Source organism: Athene cunicularia (genome assembly GCF_003259725.1).
Source record: "Athene cunicularia isolate RWA chromosome 6 unlocalized genomic scaffold, athCun1 chr6_part1, whole genome shotgun sequence".
NCBI lineage: Eukaryota > Metazoa > Chordata > Aves > Strigiformes > Strigidae > Athene > Athene cunicularia.
This window is the reverse complement of record NW_020799105.1, coordinates 5,513,122-5,534,814: the sequence shown is the minus strand read 5'-3', so window position 1 is coordinate 5,534,814 and position 21,693 is coordinate 5,513,122. Positions and strand designations below refer to the sequence as shown.

The 21,693-nt window shown below is 43.3% G+C and overlaps 1 protein-coding gene across 1 annotated transcript; it reads left to right on the top strand.

The window, feature by feature from the left end:
- The first annotated feature begins 394 nt into the window (after positions 1 to 394).
- LOC113481802 (insulin-like growth factor 1 receptor) lies at positions 395 to 10,337 on the top strand. Its single transcript, XM_026851734.1, has 5 exons — positions 395 to 581; positions 1,196 to 1,311; positions 1,872 to 2,025; positions 7,851 to 8,014; positions 9,695 to 10,337. The coding sequence occupies exons 1-5, from the start codon at positions 447 to 449 to the stop codon at positions 10,038 to 10,040; spliced, it is 915 nt and encodes a 304-aa protein (XP_026707535.1). The 5' UTR covers positions 395 to 446; the 3' UTR covers positions 10,041 to 10,337.
- The last annotated feature ends 11,356 nt before the right edge of the window (positions 10,338 to 21,693 follow it).

Below are 21,693 nucleotides of genomic sequence, written 5' to 3'. Positions count from 1 at the left end.
TCTTTGGATGGTGCAGTTTTTAAATCCCATCAGATAAAGGTGAAATACCATCCCCACTACGCAACACTAAACACATTCTCCTGCATGTAGACAAGCTAATTCTGTGCTGGCTTCCGTATATTCCCCAGCTTGCAGGTCTTCGGGTTCTGCCTGTTGCTCACTCAGAGATAGCACAGGAACCTTTGCTCATCACAGCAGTGCACAAAGTAGGCAAACCACATAGATCCAGGGCAAGACATGGCATCTTGCTATTCACACCTGGCAGATAGGAAACTGCTGTGAGGGGCACATATAGAGGCAGAGCTCTGCTTTGTTTGTGATAACTTACTAGCAAGCGTTTACCCTTTGAATCTGCTCCCTAATTTTCTCATGTATCCCTTTTGCAGACCTCCAAGCGTCTTGATGGCAACCCAAAGTCCCTAATAGAAGTTGCTGCAAGTCCTAGCATGGATGATGTCAAACTTCTCACTTGCCTTGAGCAGGTTGCTTCTGCCATGGTATATCTTCATTCCAGGAGTATCATACACTGTGACCTACAGTGCAGTTACATTTACATTAACTCTGATCACAGTTGCCCAGAGGTATTTGTTCTTTCTACTCATTCTGTCTTTTTTCAGATTATTCCCTAACTCTGCTTGGACCACTGCTGCCTGTAACCACAATCCACTTCCACTCAGGTAGACCCCTGCACAAAGGGAGCCCTTGGCAAATGAGTAGGAAAGTGCAAACAGATGGACATTAAGGACCACAGCACTACAGTCATAAATGGTTTGTCACATGTTGAAGGTCACACTTTTAGTTACATTAGAACAGAGAGGTTTGCAAAAACTTTAGTTACTTTTTCTTAATCAGGTGGTAACACAATCATATGCCAAGGTAGGTTTCTGGGGAAGAAGTATCTAATTGTTTTCTGGAGGTGCTCAGTTCTGTCCTGTGAGGAAGGCTGTATAGAAAGCCTGTATTGCTGTCTTAACTTCTGAAAGTTTAGCTTAGATGAGTGTCAAGACAGGTCAATCCACTGTTACTAATCCCTAACTGGGAAGCAGTGATGCTGGTCACTATTGGCAGAACACAGATAAACTGTCCAGCAAGCCCTGCACTGTTAGAGCTACTGAATTCTTGCTGCTTTTGCTGAAAAGTGGAAAAACGCTGTGGATTTAAATCCCCCCCACTTCTTCCCCTTGTCTCCTGAAAGGTAACGGCAAAACTTGGTCGCTGGGGAAGAGCAGTCTGTCTGCCACATCCAGGGACAGATGACAACCTCTTTCAGCCTTATGTGTGCAAGGTTATGCCAGCTGATGCAGCCAAGTGGTAAGTGCATTGTTATGTTTCACTTCCTCTCTCTTTTCTGCCCGTTTTCTTACCACAAACTCTACCTTACCCATCCACAGCTTTAGCCACTATCTGGTTCACAATATCCACGTGCTTCCTGCAGCTCCTATGAAAATGAGGAAAAATTTAGGGTATTCTTTTAAAGTTGTGTTTTCCACATCTTACCTGGTACCGGTTCAACCAGCAGAACATGTTTGTTTCTTTGTTTCAGAGAAACTGTCTTGTGGCTTTTTATCCAGCAGAAAACTTGGACATTCTGGCAAAAAAAAAGAATTTTCCTGTAACTCTGAACATGGGAGAAAATGCTGCTGTGCCTTATGCCCCTTTTCCCATCAGTAGCTTAGGTATATGTCCCATGATGCACCATTGTCACCCTGCTCCTCTTACTTAGATACTTAGCCATAGTCACTAATGCAAAGTGTAAACTGAAGTCTCTGAATCCACAGTGAAAAGCATGGACCACTCTGCTTTGCCTTGCCCTGCAGTTCTCTGGTGTTCAGAAATACGTTAGACCAATAACCTGTTCATTTCTTCAATAGGGCTGCTCCAGAAGTGAGAAATGATGGGCTCTATTCCCGAGCATCAGATGTCTTTAGCTTTGGGATTATGATATGGGAAGCTTTAACCGCACAGTTGACCAAACTGCACATGTGCAAGCCACTGAAACCTTTCCACTTACTGGACAGCAGGGAGGTAAGGATGGCAAGGGTGTTCTGGGGGGAAGCTCAGTATTGGCCTCTCTGTAACTCTGACATCACTAGGGATGGAGACACCCATTTTCCAATTTTTCTCTTTCATGTGTGGAAAGAAATTTGCCACTCCCACTCCAAGTGTGCATGTTGCCTTTATCAGGGGGCATTATTTCCTCCACAATACAGTCAATATTTCAACTGAGAAATGTCCCACAGTGTTCTGTGCCGCGGTAGAGACGGACACAACAAACGAATGTTGCAGGAAAAATGTCTAAAAATCTTTATTTTCCAAACCCTTCTTTGACATCTGCTTTACAAAACCGTGTGTTCATTTGATTGGTCACATAGTTGTCTTTTAACATTAGCATTGCTATTGGTTAATCTGTACTCTTCTAATCTGCTCCTCCATAGGTGTGACACTGCAGCTCTTGCATCCTGCTTCCTTGCTCATTCTTCCTCTTATGTTGGTTTTTCAGCAGACATTCCTCCTTTTCAAGGGTACACTGGAGTCTTATCAAGGCAAAACTCTTCTTCAATCAGGCTGGTGGCAGACCCGCTGCCTGCCCCAACAATTCCCCCTTTTTGTATTTGTGCTAAAAATATTGCGTGAGCAGTTCTCTGCAGGGCCCTTTGCGGAAGACTGACAAGACAAGGCAACATTAAAAGCACATTCACAATTAGCAAAATCACTACCCCCACAGTTTTGACCAGAGATATCAACCATCCAGACAGACCTCAACCTTTAAACATCCTTGTTAGCCAATCTAAGCCATCATCTTCTGTTAAACGCTTAACACCATCTTTTAACTGTTGTATGCTCTTATGGATCGATTCAGAATGATCTGCAGTTGCTGGGGAACCCTGGCTGCAGTGAGGATTTAGAGTACCTTTCCTTGCAAGCTGGAAATCCTACACGATGCCTCCATCTGTAGATGAGGCATCCAAAGTTGCTGCAAGCAGGTCCAGCCTCCAAATCAACAGGCCAAAATAACTGGCAATTTTCTTTGAGCAGAAACATCTGACTTCATCCTCCTCTTGGGTTACACCCAGAGCCTGGCCAGCACTCAAGGGAGGAAACCAAGGGAGTTTCTAATAAGGTTAAACACTTGAGTTCTTAATTCTTAATATTGCTAAACAAAGGAAGTTGAATACACACATTCTTAGAGCATTTCATCCTTATTGATAACTACATTCTGTCTAAGCTCCATCTTTCACTAGTGACTAGTAAGCCTATACATTTCATTTAGGAGTTGCAATTACTGTTAGCATTTTCTCTTAAAAGAGTTGGCGACCGTAGTGTGATTAAGAACAGAGATAGTGTATTTTGTCCTATTGCAGTAGCAAGCGTTACCCATATATTCTGCTTAAATGATCAGTTAAAAAGACTGCAAACTCTCGGCACAGGGGCATCCACAGCACCCACAGCTGGCTCCTGAGTGTCCAACCAAAGCTGCCTCTTATGCCTCAGGTATGGTTGCACACATCTTGCTGGTAACCACTGGGGGCCATGATCTGCGGAGACACAAGCATAACCTCTTCCCCACATTAATAACTCACATGGTCCATTCCACACTATTGAGTGTTTTAACCTCAAGGTTGAGTTTCACAGGTTGGGGCACAACCTGCTTGCTTGTGACTGTCATTCCCAAATATTTCCAGGATTCTGTCTTTTGTACCTTTTCAGGGGCAATAATTAATTGATATTGTTGTAATGAGACTCTGGCCAAATTCTCCATGTCGTTCAACTGCTCCTTGCTGTTTGATGCTAACAGGTTGTTATCCATGTAATGGTAACAATAATTAGTAGAAAATTTTTCCCTTATAGGTGACAAAGCTTGTGCTACAAACCACTGACAAATTGTTGGCAAATTTTTCATGCCTTGTGGTAAAACCTTCCATTGATACCTGTTTGAAGGTTCTACATGATTTAAAGAAGGCACAGAAAATGCAAATTTTTCTTTATCTCGAGAGGCCAATGGGATAGTAAAAAACCAATCTTTTAAATCCATCACAATGATTTCCCAATCTACAGGGATCATGGCAGGTGAGGGTAGGCCCAGTTGTAGGGCTCCCATCGTAGCCACGACAGCATTAATTTGCCGTAGGTCAGGTAAAAATTCCATTTTCCTGATTTCTTTTTGATTACAAACACTGGGGTATTCCATGGGCTATGAGAAGGTTCAATATGTCCAGCAGCCAGCTGTTCTGCCACCAATCCTGTAGGGCTTTAATTTCTCACTTGGCAGGGGCCACTGATCCACCCACACAGGGTCATTTGTTAGCCAGATCAATGCAAGTGTGGGTTGTTTTAACACCCTGCAGCACAGTGGACCCCATCAAAAATCAGCAGTGATTTTCACTCCGCACTGTGGCAAACAGTCCCTCCCCCATAAATTCAGGGGGGCTGTCATCACATAGGGTTTGACGGTCGCCTGTTGACCCTCAGGGTTGGTGATCAGAATTGGCACAGCTGCTACTCCTGCTTGTGTCAACCCTCCCAGTCCTATCACTCCCATTCCCATATTTTCTGTTGGCCAGGTGGATGGCCAGGAATAATGAGATATAATAGTTACATCAGCTCCCGTGTCCAGAAGTCCAGTGAGTGTTACTGTCACTGGCGATTGTCCTCTCTTGGATAGTGTACAGATCATCTGCGGTCTTGATGATGAAACAGTCTGTGACCAGAAGACTTGCAGAGGTCCTGTGGAGCCGAATTCCTCCATCGTGTCACAACCTTTGTTCTGTCTTAGGAACACAACTCCAAAAAGGTACAAGCTGAGCAATGCGAGTGCCTTTTGGAATGGTTACTGGTGGGTAAGGAGTAGAAATTATAGCACAAATTTGTCCAGTAAAATCGGCTTCAATAATTCCCACATGCACAATTAAAAGTGCTGCTAGATCTCCTGATGAATAGCGTGCTCAATCCTCATCCTATAGGTCCTTTCGCATCAAGTGGGACCTTAACAATGTCTTTTTATTTATACTTGTGCTTGGAGGTCCCCTTATCTTCTTCCAATGTTCTAAAATACAGCCATGGGGACTCTTTTTGACTATTCTTCCACTCTGGCTGCTTCCTATTTCATCTACTTTACCTTAAAACACTACTTAAGTAAGTTGACAATGTTCAGATAGTACAAAGGTGCACTCTCCCCATAGAGTACACCCCGAAATTTAAGACAACAGTTAACACAGAATTACTGCCTCCTGCTAGAGGAGATATTTCACTTGTGACACTTAAAACACTGAGCCCCAACAAACAGGCAGCACCAGTGACCCAGCGGCGGGCACTAGGGCTCTGTACTAAAGAATGTTCACTCGAACTCCACAGCTGGGCTGTGTCTCACACACACAAAACAATCACACAACCACATGAAGAGGCCTCTTACACTTGTTACTCACACAACATAAAATGACAGATACTACAAACAGCAAAACACCAATCAGAATATATAAAGCCATTGCTTGTTGATGATGTGGTGCTGACAGACAAGGGACAGTGCATCACAGTGTCACGCCTGCTGTAAAACCTGCCGCTTTTGGTGCACGGGGGGAGCGGGCGCGGGCCGAGAGCTTGGTGCCAGAGGCCGCATGCGGCCGCCCTGTGGTGGGGGGCGCCAGGGATGCCCCGGGGCCGCTGCCACCAACTCCACGCCTGCAGGTGGGGGCACGAATGCTGAGTACAGCCGTGAGGGATTGCCTCCTGTTGTAAATGAGTTTTTAAGTCCGTCCTCATTAATGCTTTTCTGTAGTTCTTTAATAACAGAAAAATGCCATCCTTATCAGCAGGTAGTGGACGTGTGGAAGGGGCTGGCAGCTTTTCTGGAGGTATTTCAGCCACAACTGTAGGATCCGTCCAAGAATCAGATCCACTAGGTGACCTGGCATCAGCTGCAGCTGCTGCAGCAGTCCCATAACTTTTTAACTGTTTCAGGGGTTGACGTACCAGTTGCCATGCAGTTGAAGATGACACAGCGACGGCATTCTTCCTTATGGCCGCCTCAAATAAGGCGCTCCCTGCCTCCTTCCATGTTTCGAGACCAAGAGCAGAGAGTGCATCAAGCAGGGACCCCATTCCTTTTGCACCAAATAAGCAAAGTGTGCAGGGCTTTCTCCTCATCAGAGGGAGGTGGTGGAGCAGAGGGCTCCACGATGGGAGGTGGAGGGGCAGCTGCCTGAGGGACTTTCTGCTCATTCAGACTTTGTGGAGGAACAACTCGTCTTGTGCTGCTTCATCAGAGTCCTCATACAATCCCCTCGCCCTCAACCACAGTCTATGTTTAGGATGGGCTCCCCCTGCTAGGTCTATATCTTGACTTCTTGCTGCCGAGACCTGGACCAGGGACGCCTAAGGGGTTTCCCCTGAACTTTCTTTCTTTGCCTTAAAGTTCTTTAAAGTCTCTTTCAACACACTCCAGGTTGTAAGAAGGTCGGTTGCATTCTTATTACCCTGAAAGGCACACTTAAGCAATTTCTCTCCTAATTCTTCCCATTTGTTCACACTAAATGCAGTAACAGTGCTAGCATCTTACTCCATATAAGCATTCTCCTTAAACCTTGGTTGGTGGTTTTTAAACCTTTTCTTTTTAACAGGGCCTTCCAAGTAGACAATATAGTTTCTTCCTCTTTCATTATTTGTTGGCCCGTAACTAAAGTTTTGTTCCTAGTGGATCACCTTATTAGGTGTCAAAGTTCAGGTCTGGACCAGGCAGATTGCCACTGCTCTCAGCTTCACCAGGCTCCGTCTCCGCTGCAAGTCATCATGCAGCCCACACAGAAATTCTCAAATTCTGTGTCAAAATCACGTCAGATTCTTATTACGTCCCCTTTGTTGCAATTACATCGCCTTCAAATTATCACGTTGGGGTCACCATTTGTCACAGTAGAGACAGACACAACAAATGAATGTTGCAGGAAAAATGTCTAAAAATCTTTATTTTCCAAACCCTTCTTTTACAAAACCATGTGTTCATGTGATTGGTCACATAGTTGTCTTTTAACATTAGCATTGCTATTGGTTAATCTGTACTCTTCTAATCTGCTCCTCCATAGGTGTGACACTGCAGCTCTTGCATCCTGCTTCCTTGCTCATTCTTCCTCTTATGTTGGTTTTTCAGCAGACATTCCTCCTTTTCAAGGGTACACTGGAGTCTTATCAAGGCGAAACTCTTCTTCAATCAGGCTGGTGGCAGACCCGCTGCCTACCCCAACAGTTCTGAGCCATAGGACTCCCTTCTTAGACAGGAAAGTGTATTTTAATCATAATCTCTTCTCTTCTTCTACATTTTCCTGTATGAAAGCTGTGTTCAGGTTTCATGGCAGTCTCTCCTTTTTCCCTGCTTATGCATTTAGTCTGGTCCTGAGGGCAGGAGACCTATTTGATTGTGCTGTGCTATCTCTGTCCATTGATTTGTCAACATCCTGGTCCCTTCTTCTACCACAATGACTTTTGAACTTGTTGACTGGGTGTGATGGCTGAGTACTGATCTCAATACAGTTAGGTTCTTTCTTTTGGAAATAGATTCCCTCTCCCTCTGATAGATTCCTATCACCTTCAATAATGAAAGGCTGCAGTTTGAACTTAAATGCAATCTTAAGGAATTTACACAATAGCCATACAAAGCCACTTTTCAAGGAATTATTTATTCCTTCTAACTTCAATTAACACATAAACATTACTGTTTGTTATGCAATTATTATGCAATTCAGTGCAAGCTTGACCATTTTTATTGCTAGCCAGTTTGTTGTGGGGCAAAGTTGCACATCCAGGCACCAGTTCTCAGAAAACTAATGTGACATTGTTTTTGTTGTCTGAATAAATAAAAACAGGTTCTAAAATTCACGGAGTCAGGAAGTATCCCTCATGATTTTGGCTTTCCAAACCTTGCCAGACTGATTGAGTGCATGAAAGCCTGTTGGAATCACAACGCTACCAAGAGACCTGCATTTTCTGCCATATTAGAGATGATCAAACAGGAAAAACAGGCAGTCAGGTAATAATATTCACTTGCACTCCTTTTTTGCACATCTTTGTAACTGCACATTCAATCCCATTGGTAAGTGATTAATAATATCCATAGGGGTTACTCTTAGCCCAGGGAAGTCCCCCGACCTTTAGTTCATAGACTGAATCAAGGCCAACACTGATTTTTTTTTTTCTGGAATAGTTGTGTTCCTAAAAATGTAAATTTTGTGAGAGGAGCAGGTGAGGAGGAAAGCGGAGAAAATTTTATGCAAGTACCCTTCTGTGCTTTGGCTGACATTTGGGAGAACTACAACTGTCTTGGGTAGAGCTGTGGTAGAACTAGTTAGACAAATTCGTTTGCATTTAATCAAGACCCAAGAGTCCCATGGATAGGAGGATAAATGAGCCAGCACAGAGCCATGTATTGCTGGGTTGATTGCTTGCAGTAGGAGAGCAGACTCATGGTCCCACAGGCATTGCTGTGCTGTCTCACAGAGACTCAGCGTTGTGGTAGGACAGCAGCAGGCAGTCAGGTAGGACAGCAGCTGACTTCTGCAGAGCTTCACGCATGTCTTGGTGGAGTGGGCCCCATGCTGTGGAAGGTCTGTGCCTTTCTGTGTGCACATCCCCAGTGCAATCTGCCTCTTCATAAATTTTGGAAGAACGTTCAGATGGAGGCTTCTCATATTATCTGCCCAAAGTTTGTTGCAAATTCTCAGCAGGAGGATGAAGAGCAGGAGAGTTGTTGAGATACCAACAATACAATATTGGAGTTAATATTCCACGGTCAGATAAATTGTCTTGGAATGGTTCTGTCTGATGCATTTGCCTTCACCAAATTCCCCAAAGCACAGAAACTTGCTGTCTGCTCCCTAGGTAGTTTATATTGTTTCCTGTTAGGCTATGTAAAGATAATGTAAAGTAGCAGAAAACCGGGTGCCAACCTCCTCTGCTCACTACCTTGCAGAGTCACAGCAGAACACAGAGCTACAAAGGGGAAATCACTTCCCTCTGCAGGACAAACCCCAGCCTCTGCAGCGTCATGGGGAATCTGGCCATTCACTTCAACAGGATAGATATCTGGTGTCTGTTGTAGATATGCCACAAGTGTCATCATTAAAAGTTTTTAAATGCTAAAATGTGGTAAATTTCAGCATGTATTTTCTGAGGCATGGTCATGCATAGTTGCCTACTTGAGGAAGTCTTTAAACTAACAGACAGATATAAACATTTGAACATTTTTGCTTGTCTCTATCTGTGCTTTTAATGGAAAACACCTCCTAAAATCTGAGTGCAGGGTATGGAAAGCAGACATAGAAACTTGTCTACAGCACTATGCCTCTGATCTTAAAAAAAGAAGCCCTGAACTAAAAGCAGCATGTAAGGCTGCTGCAGTGAGATTAGCACAGCTCCCTATTACCAGCCATGTGCTGTATGTGACACCCACTGCCAGCCCACCAGCTCGCTGCTGCAGCAGCACTGAGGCAGCATGTGACACACACCAGTTCCAGAGCATCGCGTGGTTTTCCACACTGAAGGAAAATCATGTGGTGTTTCATGCCAGGAGCAGGTAGATGATAATTTCTGATGCTGAATGCTTCTGGATAACAATGTGAGCTGGCCACGAGTCCAGCAGAGAGGTACCGCCAAATCATACCCCAGCAGCAGGATGGGGGTAAGCATCACTTTTTCCCTTCTCTCTCCACAGGGAATTGGAGGCTGCCAGGCTTGCAGAAGCATCTCCTTGTGTTGACATGCAGGACTACGACTCTGTTTACTTTGGGAGCGAAGCACCAGAGGAGGAGTCCTTCAGCCATATTTACGACATGGTTCTAGAGTTAGACCCTGATCTCCCACAGGCTGCTGGCAACGTATCGGACTCTGGCGATCCACCCCAAGTCCAGCTGTTAGAAGGGAATGATCTTTATTTCTCCAAGCAAGACAAATGGGGAGAGATGGTTTATGAATTTGAGGCAAAAAGAGGAATAGATAGGAGCTCAACCACTTTCAAGGAGACTGGTTGGTATGGTGATACTGGCATAAACTGGCATTAAAAAACAAAGATGAAAAAAGCAAGATGTTAGACCTCTGCAAATCCCTAATTCATGACAGATGAAAGTGTCAGTATGGCCAGTACCAGCCAGAAGAGGGCACTGGGATCTCTTAACAATTGGAGTAGCCTGAACAATTTACACAGTCTCTGGTGGGACTGACCAGCAAAAGGACATCCTCTCTCCTGCATCCTCCCATTCTGATCAGAAATTATTAACAAACTAGCCAAGCAGTGGAAGTTGTTCATTTCTCAAAATAGCACAGAGGACTCATCCAAAGGGGGGGTGGGGGGGTGGGGGTGCCACAAGGCACCTTCCAGCCTTTCAATGCGCTGTTTAATAATACTGTTTTCAAACACTGTTGCACACTATTTCTCCTCTGGCAAAGAGAATGCATCAGTGGTGGGCTGGAACCCAGCCACCTCCCATAAACCACATCTGCAACTGTACTGCAAGGACTTCATTTCTGTTCACTTTTAAAAAGCATTTTTAATATTAACATATGAGTACATGACCTTTGGGAATAAAACCGGGTGATTTTGTTTACTGAAACACAATTGTGATAATAAACAGGGTTGGTTTGTTTTCCATAAATTGATGGTAGATTTGGATGAAACTAGAATACAAAACCAGAATTCACTTCCCGCTGGAAAGTTATGATTCTGCCCCCTCACTACATCAGCTCTGTCATTAAGTGAATTAAACATCATCCTAAACTGTATAGCAACACACAGCTGGGAATGTGAATGAAAGGACTGTAAGAAGAGCCAGCAGCCAAGTGTGGGTCAGGCCAGTGCTCCATCTATGCCAAAGACTGTCTGATAATGTCTGGGAGTGTGTATGTGAATGGCACACAATTCTGTCTGCTTGCAACATAATCTGTATTGACAGTCAAAGAGGCAAAAAGGTGGAGTTCAGGAGAGAGTACAAGGCTTTCTTCATCCCTCCAGTCACAGTCCTGGATGGAGACAAGAAGACTGAGTTTGTGTGACAGACTGTAGCAAGACTTTCTGCGTAACTCTTGATGAGATTAATCAGTCCATGAGATAAAGGGTGTAATTCTTGGGTTGCACAGGAGACAAAAAGCTTTTTGACATTAGATGGCAGCCTGGAGAACTGAAGGATAAATTGCTGTCTGACCTGTTTATTTTAAGAGCAACATATGGGACAGAAATAAAAATTTCTGAATCCTAGATGTTACAACCTCTGTGTAGGCATCCAGCTTCAGTGGGCACAAAATGACCAATCTTGGCAAGGAGTTTTAGCACAAGCTCTAAATGAACATCACACAGATTTGCCCAAATTTCTGTAGCCTTGCTGTACACGTTACATATATTGCAGTGTTGCAGGCTCAGATATGTCAAATATCTTTGCTGGCGACGTGGACAGTGGGATCAAGTGCACCCTCAGCAAGTTTGCTAACACCAAGCTGTGTGGTGCGGTCAACACACTGGAGGGAAGGGATGTGCCATCCAGAGGGACCTGGACAGGCTGGAGAGATGGGCTGTGCAAACTTCATGAAATTCAACAAGGCCAAGTGCAAGGGTCCTGCCCATGGGTCAAGGCAATCCCATGCACAAATACAGACTGGACAATAAGTACATTGAGAGCAGCCCTGCAGAGAAGGACTTGGGGATATTAGTGGATGGAAAACTGACTATGAGCCAGCAATGTGCACTTTGCAGCCCAGAAAGCCAACTGTATCCTGGGCTGCATCAAGAGAAGTGTGGCCAGCAGATCAAGGGAGGGGATTCTTGCCCTGTATTCTGCTCTGGTGAGACCCTTCCTGGAGTACTTTGTCAGCTCTGGGGACTGTAGCATAAGGACCTGCTCAAGTGGATCCAGAGGAGGGTCATGAAGATGATCAAGGGCCTAGAGAACCTTCCCTATGAGGACAGGTTTAGAGAGTTTGAGTTGCTCAGCCTAAAGAAGAGAAGGTTTTGCAGAGACCTTATAGCAGCTCTCTAGTACTTAAAGGGGGCCTACATGAAAAATGAGGAAGGACTCTTTATCAGGGAGTGTAGTAGTAGGATGAGGGGTAATGGTTTTAAACAAAAAGAGGGCAGATGTAGATGAGATACAAGGAATAAATTATTTACTTTGAGAGTGGTGAGACACTGAAAGAGGTTGCCCAGAGCAGCTGTGGCTCCTCCCTGGCAGTGTTCAGGCCAGGCTGGATGAGGCTTTGAGCAACCTGACCTAGTGGAAGGTGTCCCTGCCCATGGTAGGGGAGTTGGCACTAGATGGTCTTTAAGGTCCCTTCCAACACAAACCATTCTATGATTCTATATGGTCCATGTGACCCTCCTTCAGTGATGTAATCACATTGCCATCACTAGGGCAAATAACATCTTCAGCCAGAGGCCTGGGAAGAAAGAGGGTCTACAGAGAATCTGAGAAAGCAGCAAGTTTGCAGCATCTTGCCCTTCCCAGCACAAAACTTTTCTTGGGGAGTAGAGATATGGAGGGATTGCTTTGTGTATCATGATGATTTGAACACCATTAGCTCTCCCTGGATCTGGGATAAACCAGCCAGCAGTAGAAAAGGAGAGGAAGAATGTCCCAGACCACCCCTAACTCATACCTACCTGTCTTAGGAACTCCTACCAAATGGTCTGGTGACAGAGGTTACAGATCTCTGGATCCAAGCTCTCAAAGTGACAGTTATGATGACTTGTGTCTCTGGGTAGTGAGAGGAACAAGGAGTACTTCCAGTCCAGTTATCCTTGCTCTGTGCTCCCTCCACCCAGGTGTCTTGCTGAGGCTGGGAGCATTAGATCAGTCTGTGATTATACAATGACACAGGACTTTTTCCATATGGAGAAAACCAATCTCTATGTCCATAAACAGTGCTGTACAGAGCTCCGGAAATGTCCTGTCATGATGGAGTTTACCCTGCTGCATCTGTAGGAGCAGGTCCTTGTGGGTATTTCTTCTCTTTTAAGAGGGGAAAAACATGACACATATGTAGCTTCGTATTTGTACAGTGCCACCTGTCACTGGGGTTTCTTCTTATTTATGGTTTTGGTTTGGGAAATAAAAAATACGTTTGGAGTCTTCAGGGAGCAAAAAGAAGGACAAGGAAAGCAAATATCTGTAGCACGACGGATTGGTCTGATGTTGATGCCCTGCAAGCAAGGCCTTTGTGTAACTAGAGCTAGAACAGCAGCCTACTGACACCACTCCAAGCTCTCCCAGATCGATGCAAAACAATATCGGGAGAAAATCCTTAAGCAGGGTTCCTTAAAGGTTTTTTTCTACTGTAGACAGTTGGCTGTGGGTGTATGACTTGGTCTATCTTTCTTTAGAGCTTATTTCTAGCAGTGACATTCTGCTGCCAGATTAAAATGAAGGAAGAAAAATTAGTTAATCATAGAGGTTACCCTCAGAGTGACATGGTCACTTGGTTCCTGTTAGGTGTTTAACTATACCTTAAAACCAAAAATGTCTCAATACAACTAACGGTGGTTTAGGCTTATAATCATCAGTGGAGTGATTATAGATGAGCATTAGGGGAGCTAATCTCACCTATGATTTAACCCCCCCCAAGACACGCCTATCTGACTCCATTAGCTCCATTAGATATGTAGGCAATCATCTAGGATGCATTGGTTGTGAAGCCTGTTATTTTAATTTTTGAGATCTAAGAAAAGGCCTTTTTTTTTTTTTTTTTTTTTTTTTTGAGAGTTGAGGAAAATAATGGAGAGAAGGAGAAGCATATAAAGTAAGGAATTCGTACTGCTTTTTTGACTCTTTTTTTCCAAAAATGTACTTAACCCTGAACATCCATAAGTAATTTATAAGACTATTACTTATGAGATTATCACATTGATAGAGCAAGGCTATATATCCATGTGAAGTGCTAAGGCTTGCACAACTGGCCCAAGCCAGAGTTGACCCATAGATGAATCCTGTATATTTTACAACTAATAACCCTTGTGCTAGTAGGTATTATACTAAGTTATAACAACACACTTATGCTGATGTAAAAGGTGCTAAAGCTTTGAAGTACTGAAGCCTGAACAACAGGCCCCAAACCAAAGCTGCTAACTTAGTCTGTAATCATTAACAAAGTACGTAAACTCGCTAGTGAAAGATGCAGATTAGACAAAATAGAATCAGCAGTGAGGAGAGAATGTATCCAACTTTCCTTGTTCAGCCTTGTTCAAGGCTGAGAACCCAGGTATTTGGCCTTGTTAGAAACTCCCTTGGTTCCCCCCCCGCCCCGAGCCCTGGCCAGGCTTTGGGTGGAATCCAACAGGAGAATGAAATCAGAAATTTTCCACTCAAAACAAAGGTGCCAGCTATTCTGGCCTGTCAATCTCTGGTATATAAGGCTGGGCCCGCTCACAGCGACTTTGGAAGCCTCACCTATGAGTACGCACTGCGTAGGATTTCCCAGTTGCCAGGACAGGCTCTGCAAATCCTCGCTGTGACCGGGGCTCCCCAGCCACTGCGGATCTGCATGATGATAATGTATTTTTCTTAATCTCCATTCTCTCTCTCGTGTAGTAATGATTTAATGCATTACCCTGATTTTTGCTGTTTGCTGCTTTAAGTGCAGTATTCTGCCTTTTCTCACTGCATCTTTTCTGTATTACACTGTTATCACTAGTAAAATACACCTGCTCTTTTCACTCTGGTGTCTGAGTTTATTTGGTATCCTTAATCAGCAGAACACCATGACACCAGTAGATGACAAATTTCCATATATATCAATAAAAAATTAAATGAAAAAATAATGGCTTGTTTAAGTAGTTTAAAACCCTTTTAAAATTTGTATACCATAGTTATAAACTATCCAGATAGCTCTATTTGGTTTTATAAACACATAATTTATCTCATCTAAGTTTATTTGTTACTTTCAATTGCTCTTTATATCAGCCAAGATTTACTTCTCTTTGAGGCAGAAGGGGAAATGACTCAGAAGTGCCTTCTTGACCTTTGTAAATCCCCCACTTTTCAGTAGCACAGTGTGGCTGTGTCTGTGCAATCAAATGGGACCCCTTGACCAGGCACCTACCAGTATATCTCCCTAATTCTTCCTCCTCTGCAGCCCATAGTCCCCTGCAGGCTCTCAGAAGTAGAGCTACTGCCCTCCTCCAAGAGACCTGCTGCTCACTGGCTGCACCCTCATCCTGACTTTATTCAGCCATATGTTTTCCTTCAACCCTGTCTACCTGCTACCCACAGATAGTTCTTGCGTACTGACTAGGTTTTTGTGCTGGTTTTCTGCTAGCAGACTCCAAGAACTCTGAATCTGACACATCTCCTTTGGAGAATGATAACGAACCCGTGCTGCTTGGAGCTGCTCTTCTGGGCTCATATTTTACCTAGAGGTCCCTCTCTTCTTGGCCTCCAAGTATGTGGTCTGTAAGCCATTCAAAATTCAGGACCTGCACTAAGTGGTTGGGCTGATGATTTTCTGCCTTAATGGCTCATTTTCACAAAGGCAGCAGACTGCAGCCTGCAAAATGTATTCAGATAGACCCATGGAAAGTAAAACAAATTGCCTCCAATAGTGGCACAAATCACAATGTCATAATGATGAATCCAGTATTGAGGTTAGGGCTTGGGGAAACTCAATTCAGACTTGGAAAAACACTTTACTGTGTAAAAAGAGAGTGGTGATCTTCCTTTTTTTTTTTTTTTTTTTTTTCTTCATCCTCACTTGATCTATAGGCCCCCTCAAGTACACCTGGATCAAATAATAAATAGTAGTGCTTCCTTAACAGCTTCTAGTCTGAAGAGTCAATGTACCATACATTGAAAGATACAAGGAAAGAGGTCATGGTACATTGAAAGAGGTCATGGAAGTTCGCTCTTCATTTTCAGTGAAAGCTATTTAGAAAGTCTGATGTTTGACCCTTTCAGCTGATGCCTGGATTAACTGAGTTCATTAAGAAACACTTAACCGACCCATTTGCACTGATTAATCAAATCTCCTTCTTGCCAAGCCCTTGTGAAATATCAGATAGGCTATTCAATGTGTCTGGTTATTTCTTATTTATACTTTGGTTTGCTTCCAGTGGCTGTATCATATGAGCTATTGAACACTAACAGAATGTACTGTACTGTACTACATGTGGATCACTGTGCATCTTATGCCTTAGCACTACTGGGAGATTTACTTCAGTTAATAATTCTATTTGAAAATCATGCAGGAAGAAGGCAGGGGTACATACCCAGATTATTTTTTTTTTTATTGACACTCTTAAGTGGGAAAAATAAATCATAGTTGATATTCTCCTCTTCCACTATTCCAAATGATTCTAAGCAGAAAGACAGGGGACATCTTTCATGTTTATGAGAGAGAATGCATTACACACCACCATTTCCAGAGAAGATGATATGTGCAGGAGAAGATGTTGGCTGGGAGGAGGGGTTGAGCCACCTTTCACAATTAAGGGAGGCAGGGATGAGAGCTGCAGCAGAAGTGGGACCCAGTGGTCCCACATATGAAACCTGTAGTGGGGGAGGACTGAAAGAGCTTGTTACATGGTTTGGCTGCAGGATGGGGTGAGAGAATCAAGACCTGAACCCAGACAGCTGCCACAGAAGAGAATGATCCCTGTGGGCTCTGAACAAATCACTATCAAACATTAAAGGAAACTCAAATACAATGATTATCTCAGAAAATCTCACTTCAGCATGACATACACACATATTTTGCTTTGATAAAGTGAACTCTGGCCTTGGTTCATTGACAAGTTCATCTTTTATGTTACTTTCCAAGTCATTGCTGCTTGTATCCTGGCAGAAAAGCGCTGTCTGTTTATCTGCTATCCAGGTACTGCTTGTGAGTTCATGCAAGTTCTTGTTCCTCATGGGATGTGGGTCATGAATGCTGCGTCAGTTCCCCATTTGTTGCCAGAGCATTTCATGGCTAACTTCCACAGTGTTGAGTAGAAAAGACATCCTAGAAACTTCCCCTTGACCCTACAAATTCTCCTTTTCCTTCTCTCACCATATGGCTGCTGTGGGCCCTCACACAGTGGATGACTTGGGGTCTTTGGCCAAGGCAACCACTGGTCCTTCCTGTCTCACCCATCTCTGTCCCTTTAACCTGCAGTCCTACTGCGTACTCACCATTTTGGCACTGACTTCTACAGAGAAAGATCCTCTCGGGCAGTGCCCTCCACCTTGTTCTGGTCTCTCTGCACTTCTTTTTGACTTCTATATTAAACACACTTCCCTCACTTTCTTCCATTTTCTGACACAGGTCTTTTTTCTCAAGTTACTCTACACTTCCTCGGTTACCATTTACAGTAGGGAAACACAATTTACACTTTTACTGCACTTGCATTTTGGCATGGTTAGGGGAAAAGCCCGACTGACAGACACTAATACCTGTAAAGTTAAAATTCTGCTGGTTTCTGGAATATTCTCCATTCAAAAACTAGCCTCCAAACACTAAGTCAACATATAAATCCATCTGTGGAAACTTGTCTGGAAGACTAGGTTGATAAAGAAGAATAGCCTATAGTGTGTTCTCCTGCAGACATCTGTGTTGTATTGTGCTAGGGGTTTCTTGCATGATATTGAGGAAATTGCTATAGCCTGAAGTGTAGCCACAGGTTTTGTTACATGATGATTACTGAATTTTTCTTCAGTTTTAAATTGTCAGTTGGTGAATTTTTCCATCATCATTTCTCTTTATGATATGTACTCTTTTCAGAATATACAGTCTATCAGCAAGTTACATGTTTCCATGATCTTTTGTGGTGATGATGATAAGCAACTTTTAAAAGCTGCAGAAAGCCTCTAGCTAAGGCCCTAGCCCAAGATTCAGCAGGTCCACGTTCAGGTCCTGTTTGCACTACAGTCCCTGATGAGCCTTTGGAAAGGCACAGTGAGTGCTCTGCCCCGTGATGACGCTGTCAGCTGATAAAGTTGCCCCTTCACTTCTTTATCTCCCAGGGCAGGGACCTTTCAGATGATCTGCTGTTCACCTTGGTGGTTCTGCAGCTGATTCAGGAGGAGATCCACTGCCCATAAAGGCAGCTGGGAGTGGCAATCTCAGGAGCTCTGCTAAGCTCAGACATCTTTGAAATTTGGCAGCCTTCACTTCTGTGCCTTTCTTTACCATGTATACCACTAGGAATGACTTTTCCCATTTCCTGAATTTTTTCTGCCTGGCTTGGGGAAGCACCCATTCTTTCTTAATGCTGACTGTTGTCTAGAGCTAAGCATCTTGGCCTTATTCAAAGATGATGAGGTATAGCAGCAACACAGCAATTTACTGTTCACAGAGTCACAGTATGGGTCACAGGAAGGCTGTTATCAGCTTAATTTTCTTGCCCTTTTGGAGAATAAACAAGCAATTTGCCACGTACTGCAAATGACTGATGAACTTCATTGACTTCATCCTTTTTCAGCTGAGTTATGTTTTGGGTCCAGTGAGTTCATACACAAATATTTAACCAAGAATTTTTGCTAGCTGGTCAAATGTAATTTCTGTGATCTGAAAACTAATGATGCGGTTTGTGTCTTATCTCTAGTACTACTTGTGTAGCATATTGCAAATATGGGTGTAACACAAATTGTTGAATGCTGAGATTATCACTGAACCTTAATACCTGCTGATCATGGCAGATCCTTTGTCAAATTGCTGCCAGAAATAAGACAGAGGTTGATACTGTGATTTTCTGCAAGGCATTAAGCAAAGTCCTATCTCAAAGTAGCAAGGGTTTAGTAGCTGAGATGTTATTCACAGCAGATCAGGCAAGATGATTTCCATAGACTACTCTCCTAACCTGTTCAATGAAAATGATCAGTAAAATGTCATATTGTAACATAAGGACATAGGAGCCTGAGAATGGAGGTACTAAACCATGACAATAGTCAAGCCAGCCCAGAATCCTATCCAACAGTGGCTTAAAAATTAATTCCCAAGGAACAGAATAAAACCATGGCAACCACAGAGGAATATGCTTTCAGACTGCTCCAGTCTCCAGTGATTCCTGGGCCATCAGTGGTATCTATGTTTAGGTATCATCAAGGGATTTTTCTCCCATTAATTCACCTGATTACTTTTTGGACACATACACCTTGCAAAATGGTGTTCCACAGTTTAAGGACATGGTGTGCAAAGAACCACCTTCTTTTGCTTGTTTAAAACCGGCCAATTGCTATTTTAGTGCTCCATAGCTCTCCACAGGAAGACAATATAAGCAGTCACTCTCTTCTTAGCTTCTCCAAACCCTTAGCAGTTTCACAGATGTCTACTATTTCCACTTCATTCATACCTTTTTCCAGCCCAGAGAGACCTAGTCCATTTAATCAGTCCTTCCAGATTTTGAGGCATCCTGAATACCTTATTCTAAGGTCTCTCAAGGTCCACTCCACCCTTTTGGAATTGCAGCTTTACACAGAATTCCAGCTAAAGGTCCACCATAGGCTTCCATGGTGGTGTAAAGAGGTGCCCTTTTTGATCTCTGTTCCTTTTTTAATACTCTAACATGGTCTTCTCTTCCATGACCTGAATCTGCCAAAACCAACAAAGGGTACGGGACATTCTCTAGAGGTGCTGGCAGACTTACAGGCTTCATCAGTCATAGAGCCTTTTGCATTTGTCTGTCCAGGAGTTGCCCTCCACAGCAGCAGGAAGGTGCCGCTGCTGCAGCATTTCGCATGTCTTGTTTCTCCCAATCACCTCCCAGCCTCCTTCTAGCAAAGAGAAAAGGTAGAAAGGCTTTACCCTTGTAAAAGCTAAAGAAAAATGGGAAATTTGGCCTTTTGAAAGTGGTGTTAATGTTGCTGATAATTTTGTAGTCTGATCTACTGTCTTCCTGAGAACAGGAAGACCTCTTCCCACCAAAACCTGTAGTTGCCAGTGAGCCTCCCCTGCCTATTTCTTTCCTCACTAAAGCACATCAAACATATAGTTGTGTCTCAGGGGTGAGAAAAGATTCAAATGCTGGAAGCAAAGAATAGAAGCTAGATGTTTCAAACAGAGCTGCCCAGGGAGATTTTGCCACACAACAACTCCGTTTGACCCACTCCATTTTTCTTGCTAGCATTACCCACTGCATTTCCTTTGAGCAGCTGTTTCATAGGAAATATCTTAATTTTGTTAATCAGAGATAAACATGAAAATCATATCCTTTGGCACTGATTCTTATTCAGAGTTTAAGAATAATTTTAATGTCTCTTATTACACAGAGATTTCCTTCAGTGATGAAACCAATTGTTTTTCTATTTCAGTAACGTTCCTATTACCTTTCTTAAGCTGCAGTTTTTATCAGCTTCCATTCTTTACACCCCATGTCCTCTTCCTTGTTTATTTGTTTCTCCACTGCAGCTTCACTGAGGCTGAATTAACATTGCTCTAAGGCTACTACATGAGTCACAAAAGTCAAGTTTAGTAACATTCATTAACCTTAATAATCAATGAATAATTAATGTTCTTGACACTTAAGCAGTGTCAGAAAATAAGTATAATTCCTTTTTCTCACCTTGTATCTACTTCACTGGTTTACTGCACTACAGGTTTTCTGAAACCTGAGCTATGCTATTTAGTAATTGTGTGTTTAGTTTAGGAAAGGTCTACTTGTCACTCAGACTCCTTCCCATACCCACTTAGTTTTAAGAAGACATCATCCACCCAGCCCTGGCCAGCAGCAAGCCTGAGTGTCTGCTGAAAGCACAGCACCTTTCACATCCCTCTGCACAGTGACGTTTCCTCCAGGCTTCCCTGAATTGCTCTAGTCATCTTGCTATAGCTATCATGTTCAAATGTGCTCCAAGAAAGGATCAGTATCTCCTTACATAAAGTTACATAAAAAGGAAATATGCAGCCTAATGTCATGCCTTGTAGTTGGGGCTGAGTGGAAAGTGAGGAAATGGTGGGGGAGGCACATTAGACCCAAGGGGCTGTAGGAGTCAGAGTGCAGCATTTACAGTAGATTGCTAGCACTTTACAGGCACTACGTATGATGTACAGACAAAATTTGGCAACAGAGTCCTAGGATCAGCTCTTTGGTCTCAGGTGTCTGAATTGCTGTTCTGCTCTACTTCTCTGTGAGAAAACACACACGGTTTTCACCCTGTTTGTGGTGGTTTGGATTCCTGTGAGAAGGAGAAGTGGGAAGCATAAGATTTTACATTGTATTAAATAATATTAATAAAACCAATCCTTCTGTTAAGCTCTGTTCAGGGTTCCCTTACTTTTCATGGATCTTCACACCTTCTATGGATCTTCGACTACTTTCTAGAAACACCAGAAAGGATACTGCATGTTGCTGCAGGGATCTGTGGTTTGGGGAGAACCTGTGACCATGCAAATGCTGTAGACAGCATGGTTTGTCTGGTTAAAATATCAGATTAGGATAAACTGAGTGTATTCCTCAAAATCTGCACATGTGACTTCAGTACAATTGCATAATTTAATTCAAAAAATGGAGGAAGAACCTATAGTGATGATGACCGTTTTCAGCCACAACACCTCCTTCCACTGCGCTCAGATACTAGAGGGACTGGCATATGTCAGTCTATGCATGAGGGCAAACAGCAAGAGTTTAAGCATATACATAGCAGCTAGTCTCTAAATATTTCTGCATTTTGAGGTTTTTTGACAACATTAGAAGATTTCTTTAGTCCTACACGAATGTTTACCCAAAGAAACACAAGCTGGAGAGGTAAAACTCAGTATGCA

What these genes read in the sequence shown, in the direction of transcription:
- LOC113481802 (XM_026851734.1), top strand. Translation starts at nt 447, where the DNA reads ATGGATGATGTCAAACTTCTCACTTGCCTTGAGCAGGTTGCTTCTGCC. An exon ending in ACTTACTGGACAGCAGGGAG is followed by an intron (nt 2,026 to 7,850) that starts GTAAGGATGGCA and finishes AAATAAAAACAG; the next exon opens with GTTCTAAAATTCACGGAGTC. An exon ending in CAGGAAAAACAGGCAGTCAG is followed by an intron (nt 8,015 to 9,694) that starts GTAATAATATTC and finishes CTCTCTCCACAG; the next exon opens with GGAATTGGAGGCTGCCAGGC.